At 43.4% G+C, this 21,658-nt stretch overlaps 1 protein-coding gene and 1 long non-coding RNA gene across 3 annotated transcripts in view; one reads left to right on the forward strand and one right to left on the reverse strand.

Moving 5' to 3' along the window:
• Window positions 1-9,190: 9,190 nt before the first annotated feature.
• The window catches only part of LOC124629781 (tyrosine-protein phosphatase 10D), a 61,743-nt gene continuing 49,275 nt past the window's right edge, over window positions 9,191-21,658 (reverse strand). Inside the window, exons 14-21 of one of the 2 annotated variants that reach the window (XM_047163321.1) lie at window positions 21,012-21,234; window positions 19,944-20,104; window positions 18,641-18,932; window positions 15,042-15,569; window positions 10,835-11,036; window positions 9,773-10,614; window positions 9,490-9,538; window positions 9,245-9,421 (exon numbers count right to left, since the gene is read on the reverse strand). In XM_047163321.1, coding sequence (XP_047019277.1) covers window positions 9,528-9,538; window positions 9,773-10,614; window positions 10,835-11,036; window positions 15,042-15,569; window positions 18,641-18,932; window positions 19,944-20,104; window positions 21,012-21,234 — 2,259 coding nt within the window. In that variant the 3' untranslated portion in view covers window positions 9,245-9,421; window positions 9,490-9,527. Of the gene's footprint in view, window positions 9,422-9,489; window positions 9,539-9,772; window positions 10,615-10,834; window positions 11,037-15,041; window positions 15,570-18,640; window positions 18,933-19,943; window positions 20,105-21,011; window positions 21,235-21,658 lie in introns of both variants that reach the window. The other variant, XM_047163320.1, reaches the window with a different exon arrangement.
• LOC124629782 lies at window positions 10,955-12,158 on the forward strand. The gene is made up of 2 exons (XR_006984325.1): window positions 10,955-11,052; window positions 11,645-12,158. It is a non-coding gene; the product is annotated as an uncharacterized LOC124629782 (long non-coding RNA).

Raw genomic sequence — 21,658 nt, forward strand, 5'->3', positions numbered from 1 at the left:
CGTAGTTACCTATATTAAAAAATATTTAATTTACTTAAAGATATTCAAAATTTCGAAAAAAAAAAACAATGTGTGCGAACAAATGGCACGTACTAACCCCTACATATAAGTTCATTCACCTCTGTATTTCGTAGATGCGCTTCGCAGTGTAATGCTGACGCAAATGAAATCAATAAAGCATGAGACAATTCGAGTCAAAGAAATGAAATCAAAGCTGTTCTGCTCGAAGATTAAACAAAACTTTGAATATGAGGGTGTTTACAAGGAGCACGAGCGTCTACAGTGACCGAGTGATGTGCGACAGTTGTGTCGTCGGCAGCCCCTGGCGGGCGAGCTGCGCCACCGGCGTCCCGGCCCGGTCAATGACCCGCGCTGCAGCTCGCGAGCCGCACCCCCGCGCCCTTTCACGCTCACCCTTGTGAGCCCTTTACGTGTGCTTTACCTACAATAATGTCTACTAACAATCAAGTTTACTAAAGGTCATTTATATTTTAGTGAGAGACTTCAAAAACATTTTAAATCATTAATAGACGAGAACAATAATTATGTTTATTCATTTTGACGAATTCTTCTCTTTAACGGGGGGAATTAGGTTTGGTGTATGAAGTTTATTCTGATTTTTAGTTACCAAAACACGATTGTTCGTTGACATTGTACCTATAGTTAAGGGTGCTTGACTAAAGAGTACTTGACACTAAAGAACTTCAGCCAGAACAGCAAGCAGCCATTCAGAAAGTCTGACAATCATAAGTATTATCAAGGGGTTGTCTAACCGGATGCCGCCGAACAGATGTTTGAGTTTTTGTAGTAAGGCTGTATTATTATTATTTAACGCATATATTTTCGCCAATCTGAGACATCTTGGTGTGGTAAATTTATGAACCAACGGATACCCACCAAAGATTCTAATGGACTTACTACAAAAACTTAAACATCTGTTGAACACTATTGTCTAAAAAAAGTGTGGTTGCAAAACGGACTTTATTTCAACGACATAACCTGTCATTCTTTTAGACAAGTGTTCAACAGACTTTTAAAAGTATTTGTGGTACAACTTTAAATGTTTAGACCAATCACAAAAAGGATTTGAAATTGACGTTAGTAAAAAAAGGGAAATTATAAGTGTAGCCACAAAATTATTTATTGGACACATGATTAAACTTCTAATTTTATAACTAAGCAACGGGGAAATGACATAGCCTTTAATAAACTAATTCGTCTTTTTTACAACGCCAACTAAATATTCTATAGAAAGCTTCAAGTAAAGATCATCAATTATTGTGACTTGTCCTTCTAATTTATACATTGTCATCTAATTTACTAACTCGGCCTCGTTTTTAGTATATTGCCATTTATAACCTTCAATTGAAAAACATTGTATTAAAAATTTAAGTCAGTGACGAAAACGAATCGCTGCAAAACCGACTCCACGTAGTCTTGTCTGCCCTACCCCTAGAGTGCAATTCAAAACCGCGTAGGCGCGGAGGGGCGAGGCGGCCTGCGAGCTGAGGCGCAGGTAGGCTGGCCGGCCTGCCGGCCAGCCGAAGCTGCGGTGGTGAGCGTGAAAACCATCTGCGACGATAAGCTCGCATGGGACCGCCGGAGCCCTGCAGCACCGGAGCCGTGACAGAACCGATGCTTGCTGCATGTTGCTTGCTTACATTTTAAACGTACTGAGTTAAAAAATTAGAAGCTAATTAAATATATTTTATGATGTCATTTAATAGATTTTAGAAGCTTACTGTTAGAATGCATGCTACATATTTAGATGCTAAAAAATAACCATCATGCTGAGTTATATTTAGAGTGGTTTACTTAGAAGATAACTAGTGTCTAACTAAGATAGTATTATTTAGATGCTTGTTAATTGTGGCTGACTTAGTAATTTAGAAGGCAACATACATTTTTGGGGGCGAATAATGATATTAAAAAGAAGCCTGTTTAATTAGCACCCGTAAAAAAATGCTATCAGGGTAGGAGGGAATGGCAACGCCGTGACAGGAGGCACGACCTAGTTCGGCATCGGCGTTCGATGGAGCGCCGTCCCTAGTGGCGCGGCCGGCGCCTGTGTGCCACTTGGCTACCATTGACCCAGATTCGCGAGGCGGCCGCGCGCGCGCGCACACCGCCTATGCACAAAAACCACCACGCGAAGGCCCCGGCCTGACCCGGTGCCACCTACCTGACCTACTAAACCTTCCCGCCTGCCCAATAACGTCATATCGCCTCATTGCAAATTTATTGATTCATGCACCAAATAGTCACTCTTTCCCAAATCGCTTCAAGAGTACATACAACATTCCATTTTACTAAAATCATCCATAATTACTTGTTGGTGTAACTTAGTACATATTATTTCAATGGTGTATGGTACTATCTGATTCTCGCTACTTCAGCCGCGTCCTGAAGAAAATAGTTACTTAGCGCGCTAAAAAAAAGTAGGTAGAAACTACATCAACACTCTTTCATACACAATAAAGTTGAATGCTATAAATGTAAAAACCTATTTAGAAGATTAAGTTAGTATATTGCAGGATTATCCAAGCACTTGCATTTTCTCAGTTTCACTCGCGTCCCGTGGGAACTACTACCCGCACCGGATAAAATATAGCCTATGTTATTCGGGGAGAGTGTAGCTTTCCAAAGGCGAAACAAATATCCAAAAAATGATTTTTTTATACTAAGTACATTACTTAGTAAACTATCTACAGATAGACTTGTCCAAGATCCGAGCTGTGTATGTCATGCATAGCTCACCTATTTATACTCCACTCTGACCGGCCGATGAAGGCAAGCCAAGAGGCGGGAGACCTATCCCCAGTCATGCTTCACTCCGGCAAGCCGGAGGGGGGGGACAGTATACTCTCCCTGGAGCACTCGGATATATAGCCCCGCGGGGTCGCTACTCCCCGTCATCCGCCTCAGATGCCCTGCGGGGCCTATTATTATTATTATATATAGGATTACAATAACTTGGTGATTGGAGATAGTCGAGTATTTTCTCATATAAATTGTGAAATTCAATCAATCTCTAATCGAAAAGCAATGGATGGATTGGTTATTGTAATACGCAATTAGTGAGTACTGTGACTTGGAAACTAAATAAAACATTTTAGAATATTGGGTTTGACGCATTTGGCGCACTTCTCAACTTGTACACCATGCTCAAATGGTGCACTTCGCAACTGGTGCTCTTCTCAAATTGTGAACTTCGCAACTGGTGCTCTTCTCAAATTGTGAACTTCGCAAAAGGGGCACTTTTGAAGTTGAGTGGAGGTATGGATTTGTTTTTCTAAAAATGATAGTTTTTTTTGCGTCGGTAATTTTATAAAAAATACAATCAAGAAATACCTTAAAGTAGGTACACGCTTACTTAAACTTAAACAATTTTAAAAAATAATATAAAAAGTCATACAAAAATAAGAAAAAGATATCACTCAACTTAAAAAGTGCCAAATTTGCGAAGTTCACAATTTGAGAAGAGCACCAGTAGCAAAGTGCACCATTTGAGCATGGTGTACAAGTTGACAAGTGCACCAAATGCGTCAAACCCAAAATATTGAACCATTCAGTCATGAAGTCTTTTTAAACTGAAAAAACACATAGAGGCCAGGTTCTTATTAAAAAGTTGTAGCAATACATACATAAACCTCCTATTGTGCAAAATATAGTTTATGTTTACAATGTTGTAAATAATTAGAGGAATGGAAGCGTAAAACATATTGTGCCATCCCCAAATATGTATGTTGTAAACAGGGTAAGAAGGAGATGATATAAAATTAATCAAGATTTAGCACATATCATTAAATTTCTGTTGTTATGCTTTTAGTTTCTGTCTGTCTATACAAGCCTTAGAAACACAAGCGCACAAACTCTTAGAAACAGATATTATGCAGGTAGAAATTAGGCCTAAGTAGGCCTACAACCTATTGTATATTATGAAAATCAAAACATTCAATTCACTATTGATGCAATGTTTAATTTGTAATCATAAATATTATTTACTCAACTCAAAGTGGATCCATTTAAGTAAAATTTGCATTTAAACAAACAGCAGCCTGTTTACCATTTATTAGAGTTCAGAAAGTAGTTGCTTCAGGACATTGTTTAGCTGGCAAACTGCATTTTACACAAGTGTGTAACCAGTTCTGATAACTATATATTATTTATCTGGAATGAAATTTATAGAAAGAAACCTGAACTATTCAATCTCAACATTGTTCAGTCAATACTAACAGAAAAAGTCAGACATGAAGGGTTCCGTACTCTTTTCCATTAAACAAACCCAAAATTCAGTTTAGTTATACATATGGCAACCCATAATCATCTTAGCCTTTTCCCAACTATGTTGGAGTCAACATCCAGTCTAACCGGATGTAGGCGAGTGCTAGTGTTTAACAAAGAGCCTCTCTGACCTCCTCAAGTCAGTTACCTGAGCAACCTCAAATATTGCCGTACGGGGTATGGGATTCCCAAAATACTTAGCTTCATTATAGTTTTAAAAATTTGTTGTCAAATACTAACAGAAATACATCACCTTTGTAATGTTACAATGTCTCAGTATCTTAACTTTTGCCAGCCTTCTCGCATGTCCCATGGGAACTAATTTCCGAACCCAGATAAAAAGCAACATGGCCTTCTTCCATAAATGGGGCTATATAACAAAGAAAGAATTTTTCAAATCTGACCAGCTGATATCCGATTTGCTGATGTTAGCGCAATGAAGCAAACTCTTTTGCTTTATAATATTAGTTCATTATATGAAACACCACCTTGTGTAACAGTATAGTAACAGGGTCCCATTTATAGGTACAGAACCCTAAAAAGCTTTTGTCTGTTCAGAAAAAAAAAAAACTATTTTTGGCAACAGCATATTATTATTGTCTTAACAAAAAAAAACATATTTTTAATTTACTGTTGTTTATAAAGACTTAGGTTCACAACATCTACATGTTGTAAAAATTGCTTGCAATTTATTTTTTTACCTTTATTTTAATTAAAAGTATATTGATATCTAACGTCTTTGTTGTGCTTTGTCTACAAGGAGTTATTAAAACATAGAATTATTGCAAGAGTATTTCATAATTTTGGCAGTCTTATCAAACAAAGATCTTTTAAAACCAAACAATTGATATCATAATATTCAAAGGTGTTTTCTTACTTTTAATAATATGCTACCTACAATTGTGAATTTTAAAATTTGGTAAGGCTTGATTTTGTATGCAATTAATTGAGATAAAAATGTATCATAAAAAAAATCTAATAACGTTAAAAGTACATTAATGTAAATAAAAGAGCCGCGAGAATTAATCAATTTCGCAGTACTTAGGCTAGACGGGGACGCGATCCGACGCCGCTCGGGCGGCCGTGGGCCCATGGCTCGCTAACGCAGCCCATGGATACAATTCAAGGCGACTAGGTTAGAATGCACTTTACCTCGACAACAATTACCGCTTGCATTTTGACATTACTACCGACCTCGCGTGAGGTCACGATAGAACATGCGAGATGTATCTCATTCTACAGCTACAATAATGTGGAACTTGAATAAAATGGCTCACAAAGGTGACGCATCGACACGATCCGATCGAATGATCTTAGTTGATCTTGGCGTATTTCCTGCTCAGTCAAAAAGACTTACACACTTACACAACTTTATTCAGAATAATGTGAACACTAAATACACAATAATAAATGAAATCCACAAACTTACGAGGCGATGAAAGTCAATTTCGTAGAAAGCACACGTACCGCAACACGACAAGCGTGTTCTTTTGCACACATACAACTGAATAGAATACTGAATAACTCTTACTCACTCACACACACAATATGACAGATAAATGCTATGCCTAGCTTGCTTCATAAGACAATTGAGTTGGTTTTTAAACACAACAGGATAATTTTTTAGCATACATTTGTGTACGTATGTTATTAAATATCGAAATATTTATTACTTTCAAAAAGATTACTGTGACTACGTATAATGCTGAAAAATAATAATTAGTAAGCAATTTCGTATGAAACGGAAGTAGGTTCAACCAACATTACAATAGCAATAATTTTGATACGTTCATTAAATGTGCGTTCGGGTTTATGAAAATTACTGCCATATAAATCTATTTTTTTTTGTCCCTTAGATTTAAAAAAGCCTCTAGCAGAGGCTCCGAAACTACCGAACCGATTTGTTTCTTTTGTAATCTCAGTAAGCGCGGCCCGCACTGAATTCAAATATATGGCGTTGTATGAGTGTGTTTACGGAGAAGCGATTTTAGACGCGTTTGTTTGAATTAGTTTTTTGCGGCCTAGCCCGCGGATGGCACCGATGTGTCCCACGCGGCGTTTATCGCGGCGGCGCACGCAGCGGCAATTCTCGATGAAGCTATGTCCGAGGCGCCCATCTTTCACCAATATAAAACTGGTCGATTTGATCGAGGCCAGCGTGCGCCGCGGCGTGCTTCGGTACACGCTAGAGGATTCGCCGCGGGCGCCGCGGCGGGCACCGCCACGCTTCTCTATAAACATGGTCGTATATTGCTATAAGTTTGTGTTTACGCGTGCGATAAACGTGCGTAAACAGAAAAAAACGTCCGACGCACCGCGAGACGTCACGCCACACGCGACGCGAGACGCCCCGCGTCTCCGTAAATGAGGCCTTAGCTTTTGTCATTGACTTATGAACTGGAAATACCTACGAAAAAAACGTGTATGCCTACAATCTGCAGTGGCGCATAAAATGGAACCCGACATAGTTGGGAAAAAGGCTCGGAGGATGATGAATTAATTTGTTCGTCATATAACAACAATAACATAAAATCAACCAACTGGGAGGAGTCATTTCAGTAGGGTGATACCTTAAAAAAAAAAAACACAAACTCAAAGTAATTATTTTTTATTTCAAATAGCCCTATGAAAGTTCTTTCGAAACGTCAAACTAGTTGCAGGGTTTCAAAGAGCCGGTCTTGTGAAGAAGAACCCGCATGAAACGCCATAATTAAACTCTTTAAAAAAATACAATTATTTACAATCGTTTTCAAGCTATTCATGAGAAAGTGAAATATGGTATTATAACCAACTTACTACGACTAATTACTACTGACTTTTTTTTCCCGCTGTGGTTTAGCAGTGTCAGACTGTCAGTGACTTGTGACTTAAACCCACTGGGGTTTGCTGAATCTCTTCGAGGAGCGCGTGGAACAACGCGGACTGCCGTTACGGGCTCGTGTCGAAGAGATTCAGCGAGAGACGGAAGGACGATGAGCCACCCGAAACTCACCTCACGGATGACCCACGCCTTAGATGGCCGGGAGATGTCACTCGACAACCGGCGCCCGTGGTGTCTTCCACGTCCATGGCAGCAGCTGGGATAAAAGTGTGAACTTTCCCTAGCGTCTGCAGGAGACGACGTCATCCCATTACCTCTCACCCCGGACCATGGCTTGACCCAGGGCCGGGTGCGAGAGGTCGCCGCTGCCTATTGCCTCGACGAGGACACGGCGGCGGTGCCCTTCCCAGGCAGGGCACACCTGGGGCCCGATTCTCCTAAGTTTATAATGTCAAAATTGAATAGAAATTGAATCGCAATAGCAGTTTTAACCATATCGGGCATTCTGCTACTAATATAAGACCAATCGTATTTTATTCCAACGACATTCGATTGGTCTGCCATTTTAGTGATTTTGGACCTATACTCTATTATATACGGTATTCGGTATTATAGTTTGCTCTTCAATCATATTGCAATCATAAATCATTTGCAGACAAAATGATTCATTATTAAATGACAGAAAAGGATAAAAACGTTTATTTCAAAGAAAAAAATGCGGAATACCACATACGCTTCAATCTTAATTGAGTCGGGATTGGATCTCAGTCGAATGTGAATCGTATGTCGTCGCTTAAGTAAAATTACGAGAATTGGGACTGTGTGGTTCACCTTCACCGTGTCCTCCGGGCCGTTCGTATAGTGGCCCGAGCCACACCTCAAAGAGGGGACTTTTGTTTCGCTACTATTATGGCGTGCACGGACCTGCACTGGGCTAACTAGCCATTTTCGAATTATATTAAGGTCAGTTACCAGATACTTAAGTTAACATGAAATTATAATCTTTACCTACTTCTTTTATTACATTATACAAATCTATGGAGATATTATATAAAAATGCTAGTTATGTGATTATTCTGTGTCAATTATCACTTTATCCAAATTGAGTAGGTACCTAGATATTATAAATAATAGCTAGCTAGATAATATATATAATATGCAGACTTATTACTTTGGCTGTAACATATACATGTTAAATTAAAAATTCAGTGTATGTATTATGATTATAACATAATATTCTAATTGGGGTGTTTGAGGGTGTGCGTTAATTACGTCACATGTTGTATATGCGATTCAATTTTGACATTATTAACTTAGCAGAATCGGGCTCCTGCTATTGCGATTCAATTTTTATAAAAAATCCATGTATCTACACTGCTCATTTCCACAATGATATCTTCGCCCCATTTAGCTTGCACATTTTTGGAGCTCGCATATGAAAGCAATAAAAAAGAGATAGGAAAAATAGTCTGTTTTTATTATTAAAAATTGCACAACATCGAATTGGATTAGTTGATGTAACATCAGAAAATTCGTCGCATTTATAATGCATAACACTCGCAACATAACATAAAAATCATTTTCATTACTTTTATAGTACGGGGAATGTTGACTTTAACATTTAAGATAAGATTTTGTTAATATAAAAAATAACTATATCAGATAAACTGTCTGCGTTGCCGTGGCGTACGCAGCACGCGGCGCTGTCTCCCGCGGGAGCCTTGCTTGTGTTGTCTTCTCTTGTAGTAACCAGCTCAGCGACACTTCTCTATACAATGCTTATTCTACCTTTGAAGATATATAGTTTTTTTTGTAACTATACCTTTATTAAATTGAGCACGAGGAAAATACTTTTAAAATACAGTTAAGTACAAATTGAGATTCATGAGATAATAATTGATACTCACAGCAATAATTGTGTAAATATAAAATTCTTATTTAAACTCTATTAACATGGATATCAAAATACGGTAATAAATAAAGTGTCTTCAATTGCGGCACTACAGTGCCTAATGCGCTCACTCTATGTGACATAACTGTCGACTCATTATATTGCTAAAGTAAAAGTAAAAAAATAACAAATTATTTATTCTTAATCTAGTTTACGATTTAACGATTGGTCCATTTAATTCATGTACATTTTTATAAAAATATTTTAGTAAAAAACTTAACACTACTGTATACAAACGATCTCATCGAGAAAATAAAACAGTTAAGTACAGTGTGCGTGACTGTCCCGGCAGCTATCCCGGCGGCTGTCCCGGCAGCTGTCCCGGCGGCCGCCTCACATGCCCGACTCCGCGATGCCCTCGTCGTCTGCAACAGAAACCCTGCGTCACTACACGCACACACACACCGCGACACACACTCGCATGCACACACACACGCTCACGTGCCGCCGCGTCGCGCCGCTCGTCCGCAGCTACCCTCCACCTAGCGTTCACACTCATATTTTAACCAGCAACACCATTATAATACTAAAAATAATTTTTGGCATACATAATGCGAAATTGACATTGAAATAGGATAGGAGAAAAACACATAAAGAAATTATATGGTAGTGCAGGTGTAACACAGACAATGTAGGGGGATATGTGGAATAAGATCGAGAAGAGTGCGTGAGGTCGAGTGACGCGTGGGGCGGTGGGACGGTGGGAGCGCGTTTACCTTCGAAGGCGGCGTTGAGGTGATGGTTGTGGTTGTTGTGCGGCGGCGCGGCCAGGTCCTGCCCCTCCAGTACGGCCACGAGGCACTGGTGGATGCAGATGTACTGCTGCTCCGTCTGCACCATCCAGACGCGCTCGCGCCGCATGGCGTGCACCATGCCGAACACGTCCAGATACTCGGCGTGCGCCGCCAGCTGCTGCAGCGCCGTGTCCAGCGTGATGAAGGTGCCGGAGCGGCCCACGCCGGCGCTGCAGTGCACCACCACGGGCCGCGCATCGGGCGGGCAGCGCTCGCGGAAGGCTCGCACGAAGCGGGCCAGCGCCGTGGGCGGCTCGGGCACGCCGAAGTCGGGCCACGTGGTGAAGTGGAAGTGCTTGAGCACGCGCTGCTCGGCGCCGCGCGACAGCATCAGCTCCGTCACGGTCCAGTCGGGGTAGCGCGACTCGTTGAGCGCCGTGACGGCGATGTCGCCGTAGTAGACGGGCCGCGTGTCGTAGGGCCAGTAGCGGTCGCACTTCTCGCGGCCCTTCTCGACGCAGCGCGTGAGCATGACGATGGCGCGCGAGCCCGACTCCCAGCACATGCGCCAGAAGTCGTCGCGCGTGCAGTGCAGCGGGCCCTGCGTGACGATGAACTCGCGCGGCGAGTTGTGCCCCGGCACGAAGTTGGCGTTGATGTAGTCGGAGCCCTCCTCGTCGTCGACGGGCTGCAGCTTGTAGCGCGAGTGGTCGTACGGCAGGATGTTGGTGAACCGGTTCTTGGGCCGGTTCACGGGCAGGTCGGCCGCCGTGCACGGCTGCTCGCGCCCCACGTGCTTCAGCTCCTCGAACTCCTCGCTGAACCTGCAAAACGTTCAAATCGACGATAAAAGTATTTCATTATTGATATTTCTAGATGTACGAACAGTTAAACTTTCTCATGTTTCCGTTTCATTTTTGCAATTAGAAAAAGGTGTTGCAAAATTATTAGTCAAAATGATGTATAACAACAAAATTAATAATTATGTATTGATAGGCAGAGTAAAATAAATATGTGAGTGGAGGGCCAGACGTCGATACGCACCGGAAGTCGGAGTCGGCGGACATGAGGCGGTAGTGGTCGATGAAGTCGGCGACGCGCACGGGGCGCTGCGTGGCGCGCGGCGGGGCGGCGGGCGCGGCGGGACGGGCGCGGCGCCGGCGCAGTGCCGCCAGGGCCCCCGCGCCGCCCGCCAGCGCCGCGCACCCCACGCACGCGCCCACGATCCACGCCGTGTTGTCCACCTCTGCGGCACACACGAGGTTATGTCCAGACTCTACTCACGATTTTACTTTACTTTATATCAAAAAGAGCTAATTCACTTCCTTGTGCCGGTCATAACTTAATTTGGTAAATGATCTCTGATATTACTGAAACGATCCATACTTCCGAGGGCTAGCCTGTATATTCATGTCAAATGAACATTTGGGTACGAATATAAGAAACATGTGTGGTGCCCACAGGAAACGTTTACACCACAGGAAATTTATTATTATATTTTAATCGATATCACCAATGTTCAGATTGTTGTGAATTATGTAACTTCACACTAAATTTTTTGGTCTAAAAGTAATATAGTCTAAAAGTAATATCAAGATTGTTTATCTTTATTAACTGCCTAATCAAATGGAGTGCAGTTGAATAGTTTTCACATTCATTATCAGGCTTAGATTATCTGTTGTGAACACCATTCAATAATAGCAAATATCATTTTCAAACCTATAGTTATGAAACAAAGATGTCCATTTCTTATGGGACAAATTTTCTTTTTGAATAATATTTTTCAAATTGTACAATCAGTGAATCAGTATCAAAATGTGAACAACCTATATTCTTGCAAAATAATTTATGTAGGTATGTGGTGAAAGATGAAGGTGTAGTATCAAGCAAGTGGTGGCGCTGCCGACGACCGTCAACTCGTCAACTATGCTACTGCCAACGTGTAGTCACCAGCCCGCGCTGCACCCGAGGCCGCCGCGTCAGCGAGCGCACTGCACACAACCACTCGGCCGTCCATATGTGATACCACTGACTTTTATCGACCTACACATTATATCACGCGATAACTCCAAGGCAGTGCATTAATGCTAATCATGTGAAGAGGGATGTCCCTTGCCGCAACAAATGCTGCAGAATGGAACAGGGAATAACTGGGTGTTACTAGTACTAACGCGGTTACGGGAGACTCAAATTACTCGGGTATAGCAATTCTTCAATGTTCATTCGCGGTGACAAGTGACGCGACATCATGATTGTTGCCCGAACTGTACCTCCACAAAGTGTTTCATATTATTTTAAAGACCCAGTGTTAACTTTAGTTGACAAATAAAAGTATCTGTGAGTGTATGTAGTCATTAACTATTAGCTATGTAGTTGTTTTTCCTATAGAATATGGCCTACTACGTTACCCGGGATAGTCTGCACTAATGGGCACAATTAACAGCCCACCTTAATATTTCGTCATCCTGTTTGTTTAACTATGGCTAACGCACTGTTTTGTTTTTTTGTTAAGCAGGCACTATAGCAATAGATGAAAAACTTATACCTTTATTTTGATGCATACTATTTTATCACCGAAGCATTGTTGCCATTGTGTTTCCGAATATACAAATCTTGTTGCTTTTAGCGAGATTAGGTCAATAAATATGTAGTTTAAATTAAATTTACAGTGACTGCAAGCTGTATCTAACTCTGAAAAACGATGCTGGGTACTGTCAATTCACAACATGAGAGTTGAGGGAGACTGGTTCATATACCCGGGGACCAGGCCAAGGCCGTAATCGATCAGTTCGGCCCGATACGACCGCTTCCTGGTCAGACACGTCTTCAAGAAATGTTTTGCGTACTTACTGTAGCCCGAACACGGCTTTTTGATGTGAGAAATGTCAGATAGAGTGAACGCAACATAAGAAGAAGACTGGCAGAAAATAAGCTGAGAGCTGTTCGAGCACCGTAAAGCTAAACTTTTATTTGCGAGAGAATATGCTGATTGCACTATGGGAGAATGGAAGGACGTACCGCTTTAAATAAGAACAGAATAGTTAAATAGTCTTGTAGGCGGACGTCAGTGAGTTTATCAGCACCAAAACGAAAGATCTTCCATAACCACAACAGTGGATTACGAGGGAGGGTTCATAACAGTTTGGGGAGGTATGTCTTACGAGGCTCGTACGGACCTTGTTGAGTTCGGTAGGGACAGTGTGAACGCTCAAAGATACATCAACATCATGCCATACCATGAGCACCATTTTTTGGAAACAAGGTCCGATTAAAGCATTACAATGCCCGTTGCCATAAAGCGAGATCGGAGACTGAGTAGTATGAGGTCGAGATACAAGTTTCGTCATGGCTGGCACACAAACCTGATCTTAACCCAATGGAACACATTTGGGCCAGCCTTAATAGACGTCTCTGAGGAAGAGTCCCAGCCTCTATGATCTTAGGAGAGTTCAACACAGCTGGGGTAGACGAATGGGACAATATCTTATACTTAGATTTTAATTGTTTTTTTATTTTTATTATTTTTGGAGTGTATCGCGTTCATTCGTTGACATCGGACGCGTTTGCACTGTTCGCAGAAATTATTTTAATGTCGTGCCGAGCGCGGCGTCAGCCGCCGCTTATTCTGATACCATGCGTTCGGAAGAACTCGTGGCGAACGAGGTCCTGGCGTTCCTGCAGTACCAGCTGGACGTCATGGATGAGGTCAGTGTGACCCAAATATGCACCTCGAATTTCACCGAGGAGGAGATACGTAGCGCAAAGAAGCTGTTGTACGAGTCGCTGCAAATGGCAGACCGAATGCCGACCCGCAGGCGAGATGAAAAGGGAGAGAGGAGTCTCCAAGACACTATAAGGCTGTTAAAGGAGACCGACCCGGACGTTGGCACGTCGTCCGGGTCGTTCGTGGCAAAGGAGTTGCGGGAGCTGCTCCCGGTCACTTTCGTTCACGTCGACGTCACCAGGCTGTTAAAGGACACACGCGCATGCCAACAGTGACAACACACGCCCCGGACAGCTCAACGCATCGCCGCAGCGCGCCGAGTCAGCAAAATTGCACTCGTCGCCTGCCGTCGCCACTACTAGCGATGCTACACTGCGTCCCGCCCTCCCCGCGTCCCCTGCCCTCGGGACGCCGACGAATGTAAGCACGTCTAGGCTTGGACGTGTTCACTCGGATGTCGTAAAGCGAGATCCCGTCCAACGGCTACCTAAAGCTACTGTGGCGATACAAAATCAGCCCGAAGGAACCCGAGGTACGGTACAATCTGTACCATGTAAAGGGAAAGCTGATGCAGATGGTTTCGTCAAGGTGGAGAGAAGAAAGAAGAAGCCATCTAGCCGAAATCAATGCGGAACTGCGTTGACTGGTCCGAACATACTACTGCGCCCCGCAATACCGACGACGCAGCTGTATGTTTCGCGTTTACATCACTCCACGAAGGTCGAGGAGATCGTGGAGTATATACGAGTCAAGACGAACTGGACCTTAACCGTCTTACCACAAAAACTTTTTAACGTCAGTTTAAGACTTGTCTAAAAAATTGTCAAATTATGACGTTGACATATGGTTCATTTTGGAGCCACAGTTTTTTTAGACAAGTGTAAAACAGTGGTTAAAGTTTTTGTAGTAAGGCCATAAGAGTCGAGAAGTTGGAGCCGAGACACAATACAAATTTCAAATCGTTTGTGGTACTTGTGCCGACTCAACATCTCGACATGTTCCAAGAACAGTTTTGGCCGAAAGGTGTCGTTTTCCGGCGATTCCGCGGGAGGCTACGCAACACCACGCAGTGCAACACGACACCGCCTATTCGTGTCAACAAATAGACTTGACGATTGTTTTTAATTTGTATGTATTCGTTTATATTAATGTTAATTGTTATTTGTGTATTGTATTGTCTATGGGCCCTAGTTGCCTGAATTAAAGGAATAAATAAATAAAATAAAAATATGTATTAGTGTATAATTGTTGTAATGTTAATTTATGTAGGTATTGTATATTCTATGGGCACTAGTTGCCTGAATTAAGGGAATAAATAAATAAATATCCCCAGTAGGATATTCAGGATATCATACATGTCTCGGGAATATTCTAGCTTCTCAAAAGTAAGGAATTTTTCAAATTGGTTAAGAAGTTTCGAAGCCTTTACAAACAAATAAAAAAATATTTCCTCTTTATTATATAGTGTAGATGAGTGGTACAGTCGTCGCGTAGGGTGCGCACGTATAGGTGAGAGACAGCGAGTACCTGTGTAGACGACGGTGTAGCCGGTGTCGGTGAACTTGTCGGGCGCGGTGAAGGCGCGCAGCTTGACGTAGTACTTGGTGCCGGGCTTGAGCGGCCCGTTGCAGTAGATGCGGCCGCCCGCGTCGCAGCGCTCCGAGCCGATGGTGAACTCCTCAACGGGCGACGAGTGGAAGGGGTAGTAGGGCTCCGTGACCTGGTAGGGCGGCCACTCGGGTAGCGCGTGCACGTCGCGCCACGAGGGCAGGCGCGCCGGCGTGTCGTTGCGCGGCCGCTCCGCCAGCACCAGCGTGTAGGCCGTCACGTTGCCGTTGGCGGGCGAGAAGTAGTCGGCGCGGAAGCGCACGGCCACGGTGGAGGAGGAGCGGCGCAGCTCGTGCGGCGTGGCGTGCGCAGGCGGGCGCGGCGGCGGCCCGATGTCCTGGTGGCGGCTGAGCCGCGCCGCCGCGCCCGCGCCCGCGCCCGTCTCCGCGCGCACGCCGAACCAGTAGCCCGCGCCCGGCGCCAGCCCCGCCACCGACCCCGACCGCGCTGCGCACCACACCATTACATTACTCTTTTATTCATACTCGACTCAGACACACTCATTTTATTCAATTACGTAATTTAATACCATGGCTTGAACTCAGCAAAAAAAGCCGGCCAAGAGCGTGTCGGGCTACGCTCAGTGTAGGATTCCGTAGCTGAGCATTTATCTGACCTCATCGACCCAATTAGGTACCTTTTATCTTTTTTTTTTTTTCTATTATTATTACATGTATTTAATATATTTTATCGTTTATTGACTATTTATTTTCTATATCTTTAGTATTTATTGTATATTTATCAATTAAATGTACACCCTAAACTACCCTTTTTCAAACTATTCTCCAGATAAACTCCATCCAAAGGTTGTCTGGAAGAAATTGCTGATTAGCGAGAAGACCGCCATTTGTACTCTTCTTTGTGTATTGTGATGTCCTGTGTTGTAAATTTTCTTTTTTCTTGGTGTACAATAAAGCATAATCTATCTATCTATCTATCTATCTATCTACCTAATACCCCATTGCAAAACTTTTTAGCGTCAGACTATTTGTAACGATTTAAAAAGGTGTTAAAAAAAACCGGGACTTTATAAACATGGAAAAACTCGTCATGACAAGATGGTCCGCATCCACCGGCCGACGCGCCAAGCGCTGCGTAATCGATCAATTCACGCAGATTTGATTTAGCTAAGAACTCTTACGAGTGGTTATGGTGGTGGTGGTAGTGTATTTTAGATTCCGTGAACCGATTTCATTCAATATGTAATTATTTTTACTTTGAAAAAGATTCGTTCAGATTATTAAAATATGAAACTAAGTTTAATGGACGTCGTGCCCGGTACGAGATTTCACCTTTGTGACTCGGTGCTTCAAGTGTCAGCAGTATGGTCATGCATCCAAGACTTGCAAATCCGCAACACCTAAGTAGTTGTAGCTACTGTGGAGCAAGAGGACACGCGACACAGGAGTGCTCCTCAAAGGAAGAACCGCCGATTTTCCTAGTCTTTATTAAGCTCTACTTTTGAGTTTATTATTTAACACGCTTACATAAGCTTCACTTGTAACTACACTCAGCGGCACGGAATGTTTTTATGTTTAGTTTAAAAAGTTGAATTTAAAAGTTAATGGTGATTATTCCGCCAAAGGACTCTTTTTTCTAACTCAAGGAAACTTAATTATAATCCTCACAATTATGTTGTTTGTAAATTAAACAATTTAAAAATAAAAATAAAAACAGATTTTTCATGTAAGTAATGGTTATAAAGGCCCAAATGTGCCTGGGCCAGATTCGGTGCCGCTGAGTGTATGTATGTAAGAAAATCTTCGAATCTTAATTTGACCCACTTTCCGGTCTTGGATCAAGTTGAAATTTTGCACACGCTAAGAGTTCCGATGACAATACGTTTTTTTATGTTTTTTGCTATCATGCGATCGGTCTCTCGACCATAAGCAGATGTTTGAATGAACGGATTTATATTTGTAGACACACAACCCAAGTCGAGTTGTCTTTCTTTGCTTTTTTTGAAGTTAGTTATGTGGTGAATGACAATAGGCATGATGACAGTAATCAAAAATCATTAAAATAATATATTTATTAAATTAAACTTGAAGCTTGGAATATAAAACGCGTATTGTTTTCTTTATTAATAATGTGATTAATATGTATTTTTATAAAATAAAATTACGAAATAAGGCAATCCGCCATGATATCTTGAACACCAATCAGAGCTCGTGACGTCATTTCTCAAAACAACTCGCGCGAAAGCGCGCGAACGTCACATTTCGTTATTGTGAACTTCCACTGCGATCTTTGTTTTTATTTAATTAATTGTGTATAACACGAGTTATGGAGCCCGGATTTATCAAGGCAAACAGCGCTAATTTGCCTAGAATTGATATCATAATGCTGGGAGAGTTTTTGGCATCAAATAAAGATTTTTGTTCAGCTGAATTTAGAAATGTTAAAACTTCCATGTAAGTATACTAGTTTAATTAAAAAAAACTTTCATGTAAGTGTATCAGTTTAATTAAAAAAACTTCTATGTTAGAATCTAGAGAACTATGTAATAACTTACATCAAAGTGATCTTCACAAAAATAAAGTTGTACCCTGGGCAATATTGCTTTTGAATCTCGCCTTGCAAGTTTAAGCCACTTGTTTCGTATTTTTTTATTGTGAGGAACGTACACAAATAACTTATCAGGAGTTGTTTTGGATGTGTTCTTACACTGGGGGACCCCACAACACCTATGCACTTTCGAATTCATATTTAATAACACAAAAAACTTATAACTTAACTAAATTATTGCACGAGCGTTGTTTACTTGCGTCTTGTAATTTCAGTCGTGACGTCACAAGTGACGACATGACACTGACAAGCGTTTTCGCGCCGGATTCAAAGTGGACAGAGAAAAATGCAATTATTTGATAAAAAAACTTCACATTTTCTTAAAATTAATAATTTTTCATATTAAATAGACGTATACCTACATCATACAAAGGTATTTAAAAATTTGTCATCATGCCTATTCGTGACTAGCTAAGAATCGTCAGTACAAATCCAATATGGCGGGTCCCCAAGATGGCGCACTGACAATCCACCCCCATGACATGGGTATCAAATGAAAGGGTTTGCTGTCAGGAATACGAAAAAGTATACGTTTTGTCCGAAAAGGGAACATAAACCTCCACGCTCTCTTTCATCCAACTGATTGTCTAAATTATTTTTAGATTTATTAAAAGCGTGTTTTTTAGATTTTTTACCATTTTTTTTTAAGTGATGTATGTGTTATACCTCTGGTAACATAGTCTATCTTTTCTATATTTGAATGATATATGTCATTTGCATGGGTTGACAATGTTTTTGGCTACATATATAATTATTTATTGTACCTATATTTTTTATTTCTTTTAAATACGTTGTATGTATATATTGGTACCAAATTTCAGATTTCTAGTGCTAATGGTTACTAAAAGTTAACTGCGGACGGACGGACGGACGGACAGAGTAACATGGCAAAACTATAGTGGTTCCTATGGTTGTCTACGGAATCCTTAAAAAAAATGAAGGGAGCTTACCGTCCGGCGGAAACTCGATGGTAGTGATGCGGTCGGGGTCACTCTGCGGCGCGTACTCGAGCAGGAAGCGGCGCAGCACGCCGTTAGCGGCGGCGGCGTCCAGGTCCCAGGCGAACGTGACGCTGCCGGGCTCGGCGGCCAGCACGCGGAACCGCGCGGGCGCGGGCGGCGCCGCCTCGCGCGTCGCCACCGCCGCCGAGTGTGCGCCCGACTTAGTGCGCAGCGCCCCTCCGCGACCAGCCCACACCACCACGGTGAACGTGTACAGCGCGTGCGGCCGCAGCGCGCCCACCTGCGCAACACACGCTACACTACTGCTCGCCCCCCACACCGCCACGGTGAACGTGTACAGCGCGTCACCTGCGCAACACACGCTACACTACTGCTCGCCCCCCACACCGCCACGGTGAACGTGTACAGCGCGTCACCTGCGCAACACACGCTACACTACTGCTCGCCCCCCACACCGCCACGGTGAACGTGTACAGCGCGTCACCTGCGCAACACACGCTACACTACTGCTCGCCCCCCACACCGCCACGGTGAACGTGTACAGCGCGTCACCTGCGCAACACACGCTACACTACTGCTCGCCCCCCACACCGCCACGGTGAACGTGTACAGCGCGTCACCTGCGCAACACACGCTACACTACTGCTCGCCCCCCACACCGCCACGGTGAACGTGTACAGCGCGTCACCTGCGCAACACACGCTACACTACTGCTCGCCCCCCACACCGCCACGGTGAACGTGTACAGCGCGTCACCTGCGCAACACACGCTACACTACTGCTCGCCCCCCACACCGCCACGGTGAACGTGTACAGCGCGTCACCTGCGCAACACACGCTACACTACTGCTCGCCCCCCACACCGCCACGGTGAACGTGTACAGCGCGTCACCTGCGCAACACACGCTACACTACTGCTCGCCCCCCACACCGCCACGGTGAACGTGTACAGCGCGTCACCTGCGCAACACACGCTACACTACTGCTCGCCCCCCACACCGCCACGGTGAACGTGTACAGCGCGTCACCTGCGCAACACACGCTACACTACTGCTCGCCCCCCACACCGCCACGGTGAACGTGTACAGCGCGTCACCTGCGCAACACACGCTACACTACTGCTCGCCCCCCACACCGCCACGGTGAACGTGTACAGCGCGTCACCTGCGCAACACACGCTACACTACTGCTCGCCCCCCACACCGCCACGGTGAACGTGTACAGCGCGTGCGGCCGTAGCGCGTCACCTGCAGAATACACGCTACACTACTGGTACAAGTGTCGCACTGACCGTGATGCCGAGCTCCTCCGTGGTGAGCGTGAGCAGCTGGTCGGTGCCGTTGAGGTACTGCACCTCGAAGTCGGTGTAGTCGCCGGCCGGCCGGTCCCACGCCAGCGTGATGTCGCGGGCGCCGATCTCCGTCGCGTTCAGTTGCGTGATCGGCCGCGGGTCTGCGCAAACACACAACCGTTATGTTTCACACACATGCCATTATAATAAAAAAAAAACATCTCCTAACATTAAACACAGATAAAACAAATAACATTTTATTTTCGATGAAAAAACAAACATGACAATAACCTGTTCATTCACGTATTTAACAACTGCACGTATGCCTATTATAAAATTCGATGATAAAGATATATGGCGCTAACTCATCTCTGCATGTGTGGCTTCCCCAGCTATTAAACGACTCTCTTCTCTTTTTGGATTGTATAGATTTGCAGTTTACCTTTCAGTAGCATTGTATAACTTTATCAGCCTATATACAATAGAGGTATATAAGTAATATCAGTAAAGTTGTCAGATGAAAGATGTAAGAATTACTAACATTTAAAGGGATATAATACATTTTCCTCAACCAGCGACCCCACATAGCCCCCATCTTACATAGGTGTACCTTACCTTGTAACCCAACCACAATTTTATATATTTTTTAAGCTCATTTTCGGGTAACTGGGTTGATAAGGTCAGTTAGGCAGTCGCTCCTTGTAAAACACTGGGTACCTACTCAGCTGCACCTGGTTGGACTGGAAGCAGGTGAAAGTCCTATCAATAAAACGAGTCCAGCGGATTTTATGAAGTCCCCCTGATAGTTCACCTGGGTCAGATGACCAGGACGGACGTGTAGAATATGATCTGTATTTGATTGATTTTTAATTAATTCGTGTACTCTTTGATAACAATTTTTTAAAAGTAATAACACTTGTTTGATAAAGGATATAATAATTATTTAGATTGTTTGTGGAGATTTTCATTTAAAATATCAATTTCGTATGATGTCGGGAATGAGGTGAATAATAAAATAATAAAGTTTGAATGCGGCTATATGATGTAGTGTGGTCGGGTGATACTGACAGAGGCGGGTCTGGCGCTGCATGGGGTGCGAGGTGACGTTGCGCGAGACGGTCCACATGGTGACGTTGTAGAGGCGGCCCGGCACCAGGTCGGCGAACTCCACGGTCTGCGGCGCGGCGGCCGGCAGCTCGCGCAGCTCGGGCGCCGAGCCCGCGCCCTCCAGGCGGAAGCGGTACGCGTCGAAGCGCGTCACCGCCTCGGGGGTGCGCGTGAACGTCACCTTCTGCGGACCGACTCGTCGTTACGCGCGATGCCACCGAACCGAATACATCTTTTACCACTTATACGACTGCTAAATAAAATTCTTTTCACTAAATCGCTATGATCACTAGAAAATTAAAATAAAAGTTTAATTACATTGCATCGCTAAGTTATAAAAACTAAAAGACATAATCATAGTCGTGCAAGTCATGCAAAGCGAGTACGACAAGATAGGTACACGCCGGGCCGTCGGCATCGCTAAGTTCATGCAACACAGTGCGGAGGCTCGGCCGCCTACATTGTACTAACTTTTGGGATCCTTATCCAAACCCGGCTTCCGATTGCTTGTAACCATTTAATATAAAGTTAATTGCAGTAGAAAAGAATTAAGTTTTAACTTCAGTTGTATTATTAATGAGCGGAGATGCCATAAAGTAGGTCCGACG

Source organism: Helicoverpa zea, chromosome 4, assembly GCF_022581195.2.
Source record: "Helicoverpa zea isolate HzStark_Cry1AcR chromosome 4, ilHelZeax1.1, whole genome shotgun sequence".
NCBI lineage: Eukaryota > Metazoa > Arthropoda > Insecta > Lepidoptera > Noctuidae > Helicoverpa > Helicoverpa zea.